At 43.4% G+C, this 14,592-nt stretch overlaps 1 protein-coding gene across 5 annotated transcripts in view; it reads left to right on the top strand.

The window, feature by feature from the left end:
• Window positions 1-13,484, top strand: part of LOC114427211 (AT-rich interactive domain-containing protein 1B-like) — a 166,503-nt gene extending 153,019 nt beyond the window's left edge. For 4 of the 5 annotated variants that reach the window (XM_028395105.1, XM_028395103.1, XM_028395102.1 and 1 more), the window contains 12 exons: window positions 578-681; window positions 1,927-2,121; window positions 2,629-2,844; window positions 3,324-3,543; window positions 6,399-6,540; window positions 7,094-7,263; window positions 8,063-8,195; window positions 8,284-8,403; window positions 8,506-8,581; window positions 9,003-9,732; window positions 9,927-10,057; window positions 10,300-13,484. In XM_028395105.1, the coding sequence (XP_028250906.1) occupies window positions 578-681; window positions 1,927-2,121; window positions 2,629-2,844; window positions 3,324-3,543; window positions 6,399-6,540; window positions 7,094-7,263; window positions 8,063-8,195; window positions 8,284-8,403; window positions 8,506-8,581; window positions 9,003-9,732; window positions 9,927-10,057; window positions 10,300-12,114 (4,052 nt within the window). In that variant the 3' untranslated portion in view covers window positions 12,115-13,484. The remainder of the gene's footprint in view (window positions 1-577; window positions 682-1,926; window positions 2,122-2,628; window positions 2,845-3,323; window positions 3,544-6,398; window positions 6,541-7,093; window positions 7,264-8,062; window positions 8,196-8,283; window positions 8,404-8,505; window positions 8,582-9,002; window positions 9,733-9,926; window positions 10,058-10,299) is intronic. The other variant, XM_028395104.1, reaches the window with a different exon arrangement.
• Window positions 13,485-14,592: the final 1,108 nt, after the last annotated feature.

Genomic DNA, 14,592 nt, shown 5'->3' with positions numbered 1-14,592 from the left:
GACATTAAGCCATTTTACATTATCTGACTTTGTGTGACATTATACATACCAATATCCAGCAGCTTTCAGCCTGCACAATGAAGCTACCATTCATTTAGTTACTTGAAATGTATTAAATCAACCGTTGTACAAAAAACATGACAAATATACTGTATCTCTCTGTTGCTGAGGTGAAGGCATACCTAGTGTAGCTTTTTAAAATTCTACACACCTGTACTGAGTTCAACATCAGTAAATTAAAAGCTGCAGTGTGAGCTCTATATTCACATCAATGCAAAATGAGTTCAGACAGATATATCAGTATTTCACAGAACATTGGGGTTTTAAACCTGTTTTTTTAGGTAATTTCCAGCAATGGCACATCAATGTTTTTTTCATGAGCACATAATGATAGTGTGTAAGCTAGGTTAGCTGAGCCAATGTGATCTGTAAGGCGGGGGTTCACCCAGACATTTGCATGCGTTACTGTCTAAATAGGAAGACTAAAGGTCCGTACTGCAGCTTTAAGACAGTCAGATTGTATTGTATTCTGTCTGGTTTTAATATTTTGGTAAATTTCTGTTCATTACTGGTAAAGGACCAATAGGACTGTCTGGAGATGGTGTCATGAGCCCTGATGGTAAACCCAAAACGGACGTCAAAGATGACAGCGGCCCCACCAACGAGCCGCACAAACCAAAGGTACCCCCATGACCGTTTCACTCCTCCACATTTTTCTTGAATGCCTCCTCCCTGTCATGTTTTTTTCCTGGCAAATTTAGTTTGGTTTCGTTTTTTGATCTGTTTCCCCCAATGAAGCAAACCAAATCTGATCAGCATATGCTGCATCAGCACACTGGGTCTTCCTCTGTTGTTTTCTCACCATATTTAATGATTTGTTTAACATTTACCATTCCCATTGTTTTTGCCCCTAGCACTCTCTTCGTGCTGATGTTTTGGCAGTCTAAGCTGCAAAAAAAAAAAAAGTGAGACGGAGAGAAAAAGAAGGCTTGGCATCTGCAGTACACACATGTACATACAAATACAAGACAGAAGTACACACGGGCACAAAACAACACTACACGGTTTCACCTTTTTATTCTGTTTCTGTCTCTCTCACATACACACCTATATATAATACACACAACTCTTCTCTGAAACACTACTATTGCAGTGCTTCCACACACACTCAAACACACACCACACATCCCAATACACAATGCTGACTTCTCATTTTGCCCTACAATAGCAGCTTGCCTTGGCTCAGCTCAGCAACAACAGAACTCTGCTCTTTGCTCTTTTCTACCCCCTCCCCTTGTTTTTGCTTAACAACCTCTCTCTCTCTGACACACACACACACATTCACTTCTCCATCACATCCACTACACGTCTTTTCCCTCCAAATCCCTGTCTTTTCTTTTGCTGATTACAGTAGTAGGGCCTTTTGAATTATTTAAGGCAAGCAGAGCAGCCAGAAAGACCCCCAGTGCTCCCAAAAGAGATGATCTGTCTGCCAAGAGAGAGACAGTGAGAGAGAGAGAGAGAGAGAAACGGGGAAAGAGAGGGAGAAAGATAAGGTTTTGCTGACATGAGCATTCTGTACACAGACCAGAAGCACTTGTCAAGCTGTTGTTCCCTCTTTCGCAGTCTCTTTCACACACACACATACACACGCATACACATGCAGTGTCAAACCCTCAGCTTGCACACAGTCTGATGGAAACTTGTATCAAGATTCATGCACACACATGCTCATAGTAAACTACGCAGACTAACAACTACTGTGGATGTACAATCCAGATCCAGAACACAAACAAAAGCTGTCACACACATGCACATTTTGGCTATATGTAGCATATTATGATTACTATTAATCATGCATAAATTATAATAAAGAATGTTCATTTTTTCTGAACTGGCTTTGATCAATTGATTGGTCTTCAACAGCTACAGGATGGTTACATCAACAACAACAGCAACAGTGGCTCCCAACAGTGTGTATCCCAGCCAGCCACACCTGGCGGTGCCCTACCTGTGCCCTCCCCACTCTCACCTAGCCCTGCCAGTTTGTCCTCCTACCACGGAGACGACAGCGACAGCATCAGCAGCCCCCCCTGGCCGCTCAAGACTCCCTCCAGCCCTGTAAGATTTAGAAACCATGTTTGATTGTTTGGGTGTATAAATGTGGGAATTATACGTAATATTTTCACTTATACTCTTTAGACACAAACCAAGCTCCTTAAGTCAACGTCTGAGGGATTATTGTGTAATTGCTTGATCAAAAGCTGGTTCTTAGACCACAGACCTGGACTGAAGCCAGACGTTGCTCTGTGGGATTAAACTTTGTCCACCAATTCAAAATAAAAGAATATGAATGTACTGTGATTGAAGTAATGAGAGGCGGCACGATGAGAAAAATACTCCAAAGAAGTGTTATTTTTAGCTTGGTCATTCAACCAAGAGTCCACTTTAAAATGAGTAAATAAGAGATGAAGCTTAAATGGTCCCTGTGGGGAGAGTGGACAGTTGTAGCAGAAAACACCAACAGGATACCAAAGAACATAATAATATAATAATACATAACACAATACAACTTTATTGTTGTGCTGGTCTTCCTAGCATCTAGTTCTTTCTCTGTCCAATTACTAGAAATCCAACCCTAACTCCTCCTCCCTGACCGGCGAGCGTATCACACGACTGTACGAACTGGGTGTGGAACCAGAGAGGCGGGGCTGGGTGGAGCGATACCTGACCTTCATGGAGGACCGGGGGACACCTGTTGCCCAGCTTCCAGCTGTAGGCAAAAAGGCACTGGACCTCTGGAAGCTCTACATGGCTGTTCGGGAGATAGGAGGCCTTGCCATGGTAACACATAGGACACACACGCCTGTCTTCAAAAAAATATTTTGTAGCATAATCTAAAGTCACTGGCTATTTAGCATTCTCAGCAATCTGTTCTCCAGCCTGAAGGCATATGGCACGCTTGTGAGTTAAAAGACATACTCAAGACAATGAGATGGCTATGATTAATCTTCAACAACCTCAAGACAACCTGGCATAATAACAAGACATGGCTCTATGTGCCTCTATGCCAGACAGACAGACAGAGACTGTGTGACAGAAATGATCGAAGGTGCAGGAGAGCTTAAAAATAGCAAAGGACAGTACACAATCAACTATAGTTAATACTATAATAACCTCTAAGAGGACATGATTCAGTTTCCTGGCTACTCAGAGAGTCACTTGGAACAAAGAATATTCTAAGCACTGAAAAAGAAGAGATTATTTAAAAGTAGATACCGCTCATTTAACTTCTTGTTGTCCTGTTATACTCTCAACCCCAGGTAAACAAGAATAAGAAGTGGCGTGAGCTGTCCACCACCCTGAACGTTGGTACGTCCAGCAGCTCCGCCAGCGCACTGAAGAAGCAGTACATCCAGTACCTGTTTGCCTACGAGTGTAAAATGGAGAGGGGCGAAGAGCCGCCAGCGGACAGCAGCAGTAGCAGCAGCATGACAGGGGGGGACAACAGGAAGCAGGTCAAGATTCAGCCACCCTCACCTGGTAAGGCCTGGTCGATTGTCTATCAGACAACAGGTGCTGTTGGTTGAGCTATATGTGTCAGGAATAGTCACTAGAGACTGAGAGCTCTGCTACATGTACACAACTTAAAACCCACCAGAGAAGAGTGAACATTAACACTGTTTTGATGAGATGAGACTTCGTTTAATGGAGGTGAACGACGATAAGATCACCACTTGTACCTTAAACCGGAGGCTCGTCTTCATTTGATTAGAAGGTTAAGTAATATTGTTTGGGTGCACTACAGCAATACAAAGGGCGCTTTTTTTTTGTTTGTGTGTATTACCCGTTCACACCGTGTGTCTCTGTGCACAGTCCTGATGTGCAGATCAGGACAGGAGAGAGAAGGAGTTGGAGCGAATAGAGAAGGAAGGTCACATCTCTAATTTGCAGCGGAGATGAGAAAAGTGACCCCTGCTTTTAAATAGAACACCAGAGCACTTCACCTGCCTGAGACACTGCAGATTGCTTTTCCTGGTGGGTGGGAAAGAGCATCTGCCTTCATTTGCATACACACATGCACACATCCACATACATAAAGTGCACATGACCACATACATAAACACACTTGAATAAATGCACGCTCCCTCTCACTCATAACACTTTATAATTCATAAATCAGCCTCTTCTCATCAATTCAAGTGGATTTAAACGCCTCAATTTCACAAAGCCTCATTTTGCTAACATCAACTGATGGGACCATGCTGCACATAATCACAGATACGTGAAATATGAAAAGGTCAATACTTGTTTGGGTTGCCTTAAAGATATGCAGCGTTCAACTGATTGAAGTAATATCTCCTGCAGATTTTTCTTATCATCTATTTATGGAGGCCAAGACAGCTTAACACTACATGACTTGAGAAAAAGCAAATGCACAAAGCACATCCTTTTGTATCTTTCATACAGGAGCAGAATAAGTGCTGTAAAATCAAATGTAAAATCATCAAATTTGATGGAGACGAGCAGTTTTGTTTGTCTGTTTTGTTTTGTTTTTCATTTATTCTAAATTCTGAAATATAAATTCTTTATTTCCTTTGTGTACCTGTGTCCACATCTGTTCTCTACCTCTGTCTGATCCAAAATGCAAACTGCCCTACTGACACCCTGCCAGCCTATATATAGACTGACAGCCCAGTGATGTCACCGAGGGAGCTTGTCCAGCGGGCTGGTGGGGGTGGAGGGGTGGAGAGGGAGAGAGAGAGAGAGAGAGTATATGTGTGTGTGTGTTTATGTGGTGCCGGTGGTGTGGTGTGGGGAGTGATTAATGAGGACTGGAATGTAGAACGTAAACAAACTCGACCTCCCCGTCACCTTTCATTCACAAAACTGGCTCGGCTGACTGACTTTTTTTTTTCTCCCCCCTCTTAACCGCTACCACCCCTCTGGATTATGTCACCCGCTGACACACATGCAAGCTCTCATGCGCAAACACATCAAACGTCAGCCACATGCCTCTTGCAGTCCCCCCCCCACCCCTACCCCCCAATCACCACCTCTGTCTTTTTTTTTTCTCCCTCCAAATATGGAGCAAAGGGCACTTGAGTTCACGCTCTCCCCCCTTCCCCTCTATCTTTATAGCCCCACACAGTTGTATTATGTATCTGCCTGTCTGCCCATCTCCACTTGAAATATGACAAACCTCTTAACCTTGGCCAACCCTGCCATTGTTTGCACTTCTCCGTGTGTGTGTGTGTGTGTGTGTTCATTTTTGTTTGATGCTGGGATATCCCAGGAAGTGAAGAATCCTTGCTCTCTGACCCTCCTTTGCCCCCTCTCCTACCTTTGCACATCATCATGGGATAACCATCTCTGCCGGTCTGTCTCTCTTTCTCAGTGTCTCTTATGATGTAGAGGCAGGAGGTATCATTGAATAATTCAGAATTAGCATGAATTTTTAAAGCTTAAAGTCTTTCGGGGTTTTTTTTCTGTGGAAACGTGTGGTGCAGGAAAAGGCCACTGAGGCTCTTCCAGAGAAAGGCTTTTACGCTAAATGCTCATTAGGACACTGTCTTATTCTCTCTCTCTGTCTTTGTCATCTTTTACAGTCCACATTTTCCATTTAAAACCTGCTTGTGGGAATTTGTATCCCTTGGTTTTATCTGTTTGGGGGGGGGGGGTTCTTTGTGTGTAGGGCTCTTGTAGATCTACACTGCTATGATTTCCTCATCGTCTGAAAAGGATGTTTGGTGTCATAACATGAGAGCACACAAGCCCAATTCTAAACTCAGTTTGACTCTCGGTTTCCATGAGGATGTCATTGGCACAAGCTTTCACTCAGGATTTTTGCTGAAATATTTCACTTGTTGTAGATGTATACACTAAATTATCTTACATCTGCCCCCCCAAAGCTTATCCCTCCACATGAATTGCTCATCAAGTCCATATCACACCTAAAAAACTGGTTAACCCATCTTCAAACAGCTTCCAAATTAAGAGCCATGCTGCGACTTCCTTATTGGGCAATTCCCTCAGAGGAATCCTTCCCTTCTCCCCACGGTGTCCTCTCCTCCTCTCTCTTCTCCTCTGTTACTTTCCTCTGCTGGCCCCACTTTAGCAGTCCCTCCATTCCCATCTCATCTGCCCTCATGTAGGCTGTTTGCTCGGGCTCAGTTCTCATGTAGAGTATCACTGTGAGTGCTTTGGCCTTTAAGCCCAAAGTTATCTTCCTAATACAGCACCTTGCTGCAGTTAAATCCCACTTTGGCTGTTCTAACTTAAACCAGCCTCGAGATCATATCAATAGACATGGGGGGGAGCCCTACAGCCTGAATGTGTTACACTTTCGACTTTGTGAATCATCCAGCTGTTGTGATAAAAAAGCATTTGTCTCCCAGCTAATTCAGGTGGCTCCCTCCAAGGCCCACAAACTCCCCAGTCCTCCGGCAGCAGCTCCACAGCAGAGGCAGCAGGGGACCTGAAACCCCCAACACCTGCCACCACGCCTCTGGGACAGGTCACACCACTGCCACCCAACAGGTACCAAAGAGATACTGTTGTACGGCAATCCAAAGTCTGCTTCTGTTGACTCAGGTGTATTTTTTGTTGTTGTTGTTGCTACTACATGAGTGGCATTCATTGTTTTATTTGATTATGTGTTAATGTGATATCAGTGTCAGTCTACACAAACTGTACTTGTATTGAAGTGTTGTTGTGATATTTTATCAAACAGATATGTGTTAGATTTTTTTCTGAATATTTTACTCTTTCTTTGCTGACTGTCACAGTGACTGTAGAATCTGGGCAGTTCTTTATTTATGATATTGTGTGAAAGATAAGATAGAAGATAAAAGTAGTATTTTTGTTGTTTAACCACTGCAATGGTAAATCTATCTTAAGCATTGCAGGTTAAAAATAAAACATCCACCCTTAAACAGTTAGAAATGACAAAATTATCTCTTGTCTATTTTTTCAAATAGAAATCCCCACATCCATATTAACAGTATGCTACCATCGGTGGTTTGTACCTCTTTAATGTAGCATTCTCCTCTGACCCTCTCCTTCCTGTTGCCTCCCCACTTGCTTTGTCCAGGAGCAGCGTGAGCGTACAGGACCCCTTCTCGGAGGTGAGTGACCCAGCCTTTCAGAAGCGTGCTACCGCCTTGCCCCCCTCAGCTCCTTACCAGCAGGGCCTCAGCATGCCTGACATGATGATGAGGATGCAGTACGATGCCAAGGACCCCTTCGCTGGGATGAGGAAAAGTAAGTAGGGGACTCTTGCTCTAGCACAAATTTACATCTCATTTTTTGGTGATGTTTTTATGTGTTAAATCTAACCAAGTTTATGGTTCAAATCTAAAAGACATACTTTTAATTTAAATTCGAAACATGTAAACTTACACTACTCTTTGTCAAAATGACTCATGCATGCCAAAGTTAGTTTTCTGTCATCTGTCTCATTGGTCTAATTCATTGTCTAGTTGCCATGTCATCTCAAATCAGGACAGATGTGTGTGTACTAGAACTATGAAAGGAGATGAGAAGTGTTTGTTACACTACACATCCCTTTATCAAAAACACCACAGCTCGTCTGATGTTCTTGTAGCTTAGCCTTCGTCTCATCAGAACTTTGTTCGTCCTTTTTATCCTCTTCATTTTCAACCTTTCATCCTTTTCTCCCTGCTGTGAAGCACCTGTTTTTACCAACTCATGTGGTTTAGTTTTTCAGAACAAACAGTAGTTTTAGAAGGAATGGCGGCTCATCTGAAGGATGAAGAGAATGGAGTCTGAATGAATAATATGGTGGATGATAGCTGCATAACAACACTCACAACCTCAGAACAATAGGTCTAATCATGGAAAGTAGTTAATATTCATGGAGGGATGCTGCCACCTGCTGGTTAGCAAACAAAAAGTATAAGCCAGGAAAACCCTGTTGCTATGTTCCTTTTATAATATCTTTTAAAATGTTTAAAATTTTTCATGTTGTCTATTGTTTATTGATTCTTTGTGATATTATATATAGGTAATTTGAGATTTATTCAGCAACTTTGCATTTCAGTGGCAGGAGCAGATCCGTATATGCCAGGCCAGATGCCCAGTGGTGGAATGCAGGACATGTATGGTCGGCCCCCACCTGCAATGAGCATGAGCCAGAGGTCACAGTACCCATACGGGCCCGGCTACGACAGAAGGTAGAAGATGTACCTGGATTATCCTATTCTTTTATATTGATTAGTAAATCAAGTGCAGCATGAAAACATTGTAATGTTTAATCCTTAGACCGGACCATGTTATGGGGATGGAGGGGACGATGGGTCCTCCTGGGAGTCAGAACAACATGGGACCTTCCAACTGTGAGAGCAGCATGTACTCTCCCAGCAGATACCCCTCTCAGCAGAGGTCAGAACTAATATATGTGTACTTGTGTTTATTTTTTTTGTTTATTTGTGTGAAAAATCAGAAAAAGTGCAGAATAATACCTTTCTTTTTTCTTTATTTTAGGCACGACAACTACGGCCAGCAGTATCCCAGCATGCCATATGGGATGCATCCATCTGGAATGTACCCACAGCAACAGGTGAGGCACAGCCCATCTGTGTGTGCTCAGTACTGTTAATCAGGACTGTGAGATAAGAATCTGTTTTCTTTTTGTTTCATTACACTAAAGTATAATGAGATATATATTATATTATTATAATTATTATTACCACATGACTGACAACATCTGTTGATGTGAGTCTCAAATTCAATCCAGAACTCAAAGGTTTTAGAGGTTTATCTTAAGAATAAATGGCCTACTCCATCTGCTTATTGCCAGGTATTTACATATACTAGGTTTATTTATAGTAGTCTACAGCAGATGAAAGGTGGTAAATAAATTCCATACTATTGAAACTGAATATTACTAAAAGCAATGAAATGATGAGTGTGAATATGTCTGCTTTGAGGATAAAATTAGACAAATTTGTCACTAATAATCTACACATTTGCTTCATTAGGGCTACAAACGACCAATGGATGGCATGTATGGCCCCCCGCCCAAGAGACATGAGAGTGATATATATGGCATGCAGTACACCAACCAGCAGCCTGACATGTACAACCACTATGGTGGTGGGTACTCAGGCCCTGAACACAGACCAATCCAGGGACAGTTCCCCTACCCCTACCCCCGTGACCGAATGGCCCCTTCAGGACAAAGCCAGCACAGTATGATGGGTGGGGGTCCTACTCCTAATCACTCTGCCGATGGGCCCAACATGTGGCCTTCCAGAACAGATCTCGGGTATCACTACTCCAACAGGCAGCCATCACAAATGCCACCTTATGGCCCGATTGGGAGAGATGACATGGATGGTCGGCCTGGGCAGGAGCAGTGGCACCGTCAGTCTCCCTACATGTCATCATCTGGTGGCATGCCTCCTTTGTCTTCACGACAGCCGTCATCTTATCCCAACTCCATGTCCATGGCCAACCATCTTCCCAGGGCACCAAGTCCAGGAGCCTTCCAGCGCTCCATGGACTCTCGAATGTCACCCAGCAAAGCACCGTTCATGTCACCCATGAAGATGCCTAAACCTGGGATGGCCATGATGGGATCACAGGTTAGCGGACCTATGGGTCAGTTTCCTCCTAACCTAAGGAGGGATCTCAACTATCCACCAGGGTCAATGGAGGCCACCATGCCAATTCTCAAACCTCGCCGCAAGCTCACCTCCAAGGACAGTGGTGAGTCCCAATACAGTTTTTATGGCTTGAAATAACACAATTTGAAGCTATTTTTTAGGAAGCACAACATGAGGTAAATTTTATTAAAGGATTCACAATTATCTTCTCTGTTCAGTGTTCCCTTTTATGATTTGGACAAAGTCTAATCACCATTTTTTTTCCTGGTTCCAAATATCCCACTGTTTTAATCCCAGGAACGCCTGAGGCCTGGCGCGTGATGATGTCTCTGAAGTCCGGCCTGCTGGCAGAGAGCACATGGGCTTTAGATACCATCAACATCCTGCTGTATGATGACAGCACTGTGGCCTCGTTTAACCTCTCCCAGGTAAAACCAATTTGATGACTTAACCAGACAGAATAGATTCATTTAGCTTGTTAGAACATGCTGTGAAAGCATAATGTCTAGTGTCTCTTTAAAGCTGGAGCTAAAGTTGATCATAGTCCAAAAGGATTTGGGATATTATGATTATCTGAAACAACGAAGTTAGATTGGGACTGGGATTTCTCGGTAGAACTTCTCTCTGCTTCAGCTGTTAACAGTAATCATGTTTTGTCTTGTCTGACCAGTTGCCTGGCTTCCTTGAACTCATTGTGGAGTACTTCCGGCGTTGTCTGATCGAGATCTTTGGCATACTGGAGGAGTTCGAGGTGGGGACTGTGGCTCAGAAAAGCCTTTCAGGTCCTGCTTGTATCCAGAAGGAAGGACCTACCTCTGACCAGGAAACAGGCTCTATTGTGCAACCTAAAGCTGAGGCCTCCTCTGCAGCAGAGGTGCAGCGAGCAGGAGGTGTCGTGAAGAAAGCTCCACATGTTACTGCAGATGTAGCTGATATGAATGGTGAGATGGAAGCGGAGGACATGAGCATAAAAAAGGAGGTCAAAAATGTGGAAGAGGGTATGAAAGAGAGGAAAGAACAGGTGAGTGAAAAAGGAGCAGAGACTAAAAAGGAGTCCGTGGACCAGCCTGTTGCTGACTTAGAACCTAAACCTAAGCAAGCCAGCAAGTATGATAAGCTCCCCATTAAAATTGTCCAAAGAGAAGACCTGGTTGAAGATATGACACAGCATTTGGGTTACATCACTGAGTTTACCAGTGGGCTGCTGCACTGGCAGGCAGGTGGAGGCGACTCCACCGCACACATTCAAACACACTTTGAACCCCGGACTGAACCACCTGCCAGGTCAGAAGGACATATAAGAAGCAAGAATAAACAGGAAAACAAAATGGACAATGAGAAGAAAGAACCCTTGAAACATATCACTGCTACTATCGATGATGTTTTGTGTGCCAGGGTTGATGCCCTCTCTTACGCCCACCCTGCACGATCTCTGCCAACTTATCCCTTCAGGGTGCATCCGGATGGGGAGCAGGACCACATCACCTTGCTAGAGGATGAGCCCCGCTGCCTGGACGAGGCTCCACTCTGCACTACTTCTGCCTGGCAGGACTCACTGTCCAAGCGATGCCTCTGTGTCTCCAACATTGTCCGGAGTCTGTCCTTTATCCCTGGAAATGACTTGGATATGTCCCGCCACCCCGCTTTGGTTCTTCTCCTAGGCAGGCTCCTCCTGCTGCACCACCTACACCCAGAGAGGAACAGGTCAGCCCCTAGTTACCAGAGAGACGAGCAGCAAGAGCGAGGACTGTCGAGCAGTAAAGAGGAGTGGTGGTGGGAATGTTTGAGTCTGCTCAGGGAGAATGCCATGGTTACTCTTGCCAACATCGCTGGCCAGCTGGATCTCTCCAACTATTCAGACACTATCTGCCTGCCTATTCTGGATGGCCTTCTCCACTGGATGGTTTGCCCCTCAGCTGAGGCCCAGGACCCATTCCCATCAGCACCGCCCTATTCCCAGCTCACCCCCCAGAGACTGGTCCTCGAGTGCCTCTGCAAGCTGAGCATCCAGGATGGCAACGTGGACCTTCTGCTAGCTACGCCACCTTTCAGCCGACAAGAAAAACTCTTTACAGTCTTGGTGCGCTACGTGGGTCAGAGGAAGACCCAGGTGTACAGGGAAATGGCCGTGGCTGTCCTCTCCCACCTGGCACAGGGAGACCCTACAGCGGCACGTGCCATAGCCATGCAGAAAGGCAGCGTGGGTAATATGGTAGGCTTCTTGGAGGACGGTGTTAGTATGGCGCAATACCAGCAGAACCCGCACAGCTTGCTGCACATGGGGCACCCTCCTATGGACCCACCTAGCATAAACATGATGTGCAGAGCAGCAAAGGGCCTGCTGGCTATGGCCAAAGTGGAGGAGAACAAGACAGAGTTTGTACTGTATGAAAGTAGGCTATTAGATATCTCCATTTCCTCGGTGCTTGACATGGGAGTGATTGCCATTATTTGCCAAGTCCTGTTTCACTTAGGGAAGTTATGACAAGAGGAGATTCAGGACTCGCACAGCAGACACTAAGGCTAACAAGATATTTCTGTGGTTTTCTATTTTTATTTATCAAAATGACAGAAAATGTTTGTGTTTTTTAAAAGAAATATCCACATAAACAAATTGTTTCACTCTCTCTATATATATATATATATATATGTATAGCTTCTGGGCCCTGTTAAAAAAGTGGGTTTGGGATTTGAAAGCTCATTTTAATACAAAAATATTTAATACCTGCTGGTGTTGGATTGCTACGTTTTTGTTTGGCATTTTGTTTTTGGTTGGTTTACTTTTTTCAGCCAAAGCTGCCACCAGATTTTGGTGCTGAATCATGTGGTTCCTTTTAAGTCGATGAGATGTTTTTCAGTTTTTATAAATGCTAATATACTCATCAACATTTTGTTAATGGAGAGTATTTATTTAAAATGTGACACTGTACAGTAGTTTGAACTTTTTTGCCAACAGTTGTGGGGTGAAGAAAAAAAAAACACACTGACTTTTTAAACTGAAATGTATATGTCTCCATCGCTGGAAGATACATTGTGCAATAGGACTAGAGCAAGTTGTCCCTTTTGAAAACAAGAGGATGTAAAAATTCAAAGACACCTGCAGTGTGTGCTTTAGGCCATGAGGAGGCAGCATTGCACCAGCTAATCAACATCAGAGAAGAGCATTCTATCAGAGGAAGTGTCTAATTTATCAATCATAGCCTCAATGACTTTCATAGATGAGCTTTGTGTTTTCCTAAGCACTTGTGTTATGTCTGTATTTTTTCATCACTGTGTATATAAACCGTTGTACAATGGATGCACATGATTCTTTCAGTCTCTATCAAGCATAGCAGGAGATGGGACTTTCTGACTATTATAACAAATGCTTTTATTGTTGGTAAAATTTGGTATTGTTATTATACATATTTTGTTAATGGGGTCAAATATTTGAACATGGCAGATGTACCTGATGTTTCAATGTAAAAAAAATGCTGTATGCATTGTATTATAGCTGAGAAAACAATCGCTTTGGTAATCAAACGTGGAAGTGCCAGGGTGAGAGGATCACTAGAGGAGAAAACTGAACATATTTATGTTCGTTGCTGTCCTCCATTCATGTCAATGGGCATATTTTTTTGAATCGATTAATGATGCTCTAAAAACAACACTTGTGAAAAGAACTTTCAAAATGTCCTGAAAGCTCATTGTAAAATTTTCTTTCGTATGACTCCATGTCTCTTTTATTCAGTAAACACATTTATACTCTGTGCTGCACATGTCACAAATAAATGTACAACGAACATCGTTAAGCACTGGAGACGTTGCATTATGTCCAGACAATCTTAGGCCAATAAAACAAACATCAACTGCTTACCTGGGCTGTTTTTTATTGATTTCAGTCAAAATAATTTTATCAGACAACAACAACTGACTTTTCTAGGCTCACTGTGTGTTTATGCATCTATATGTCTATACATCAGAGGCCTGCATTTGTTTGTTCTTTTTCACAGAACTGTTACTTCCTTGTTACTTGGAACCTGATGTCTTTCTCCCTCCCTTCCTCTGCTATGGGCAATGTGGGCACAACATCAAGTCCTATTTTAGGCTGCCTTTAATAATAGGATTCCTGAGGTTGATAATACAAACAGCCTCATCACCGGTTAGGCTTCAAAGTATCATTGTTCGCTGAGTGTCTTAGCTGGAAAGTAATTGACTCATTCATCTTCACCTAATTAAAATCTTACTGACACCTTAAAAATGAATTACAGTATGCCTGAGAGGTGGTTAACACAGATTGATTTCTCACTAAAGCCTGTTTCAGTGGAAAAAGAAATGACTTATTACGCTTTTTGGTCATGTATTAGCTGTATTATTGTTATAGGTGTGCAGCTTTTATAAACAGAGCCTACGTGCCTCTGAGTGTTTTCAGTTTAGAGTTTGGAGGGAAAGTGTTTTACTTTTTTGGTGATGGAGGATGCTTTTCACGTAGGCAGCCAACCACGGGAGAAAACCTCTCACACTCCAGTGCCTCCGAAAAGCTGAGTCATCAGGCTCTGACAGGATGGATGTGGTGGCTGGGAAGATGCTGGGCTTGTCATTGGTTACTGCTCTGGCCTGGGTATCCTGCCCTGCTGCCTCTCACTGCTAACGTAGGTAGATGAATGAGCATGGGCTGAAGTGATGTGAAAAACAACTGATCTTGTCAGTGATGTATTGCAACATATGTACTATATATGGTAGAAGTGGTGTGACCACCATCACCATATTAGGCCACATCCAATGATTGTGAGTTTATTAGTGTCTTGATTAGGGTTTGATCTCACTGTGTTTTTTTTTCTTCTTCCAGTACAGGTCTCTAAACAGAACAATGCTGCCTGGATGAGGCCTTGGCAGGATGTGATTCAAGCCCATGTTGTTCTTGGATATAGACTCAAAGGGCCTATCATGTCCCCTCATTTCCCTACACAAACACTGCTTCAGC

This window comes from Parambassis ranga, chromosome 22 (genome assembly GCF_900634625.1).
Source record: "Parambassis ranga chromosome 22, fParRan2.1, whole genome shotgun sequence".
NCBI classification, from domain to species: Eukaryota; Metazoa; Chordata; class Actinopteri; family Ambassidae; genus Parambassis; species Parambassis ranga.
The sequence above is the reverse complement of the archived record's forward strand: the minus strand, read 5'-3'. Positions and strand labels throughout refer to the sequence as shown.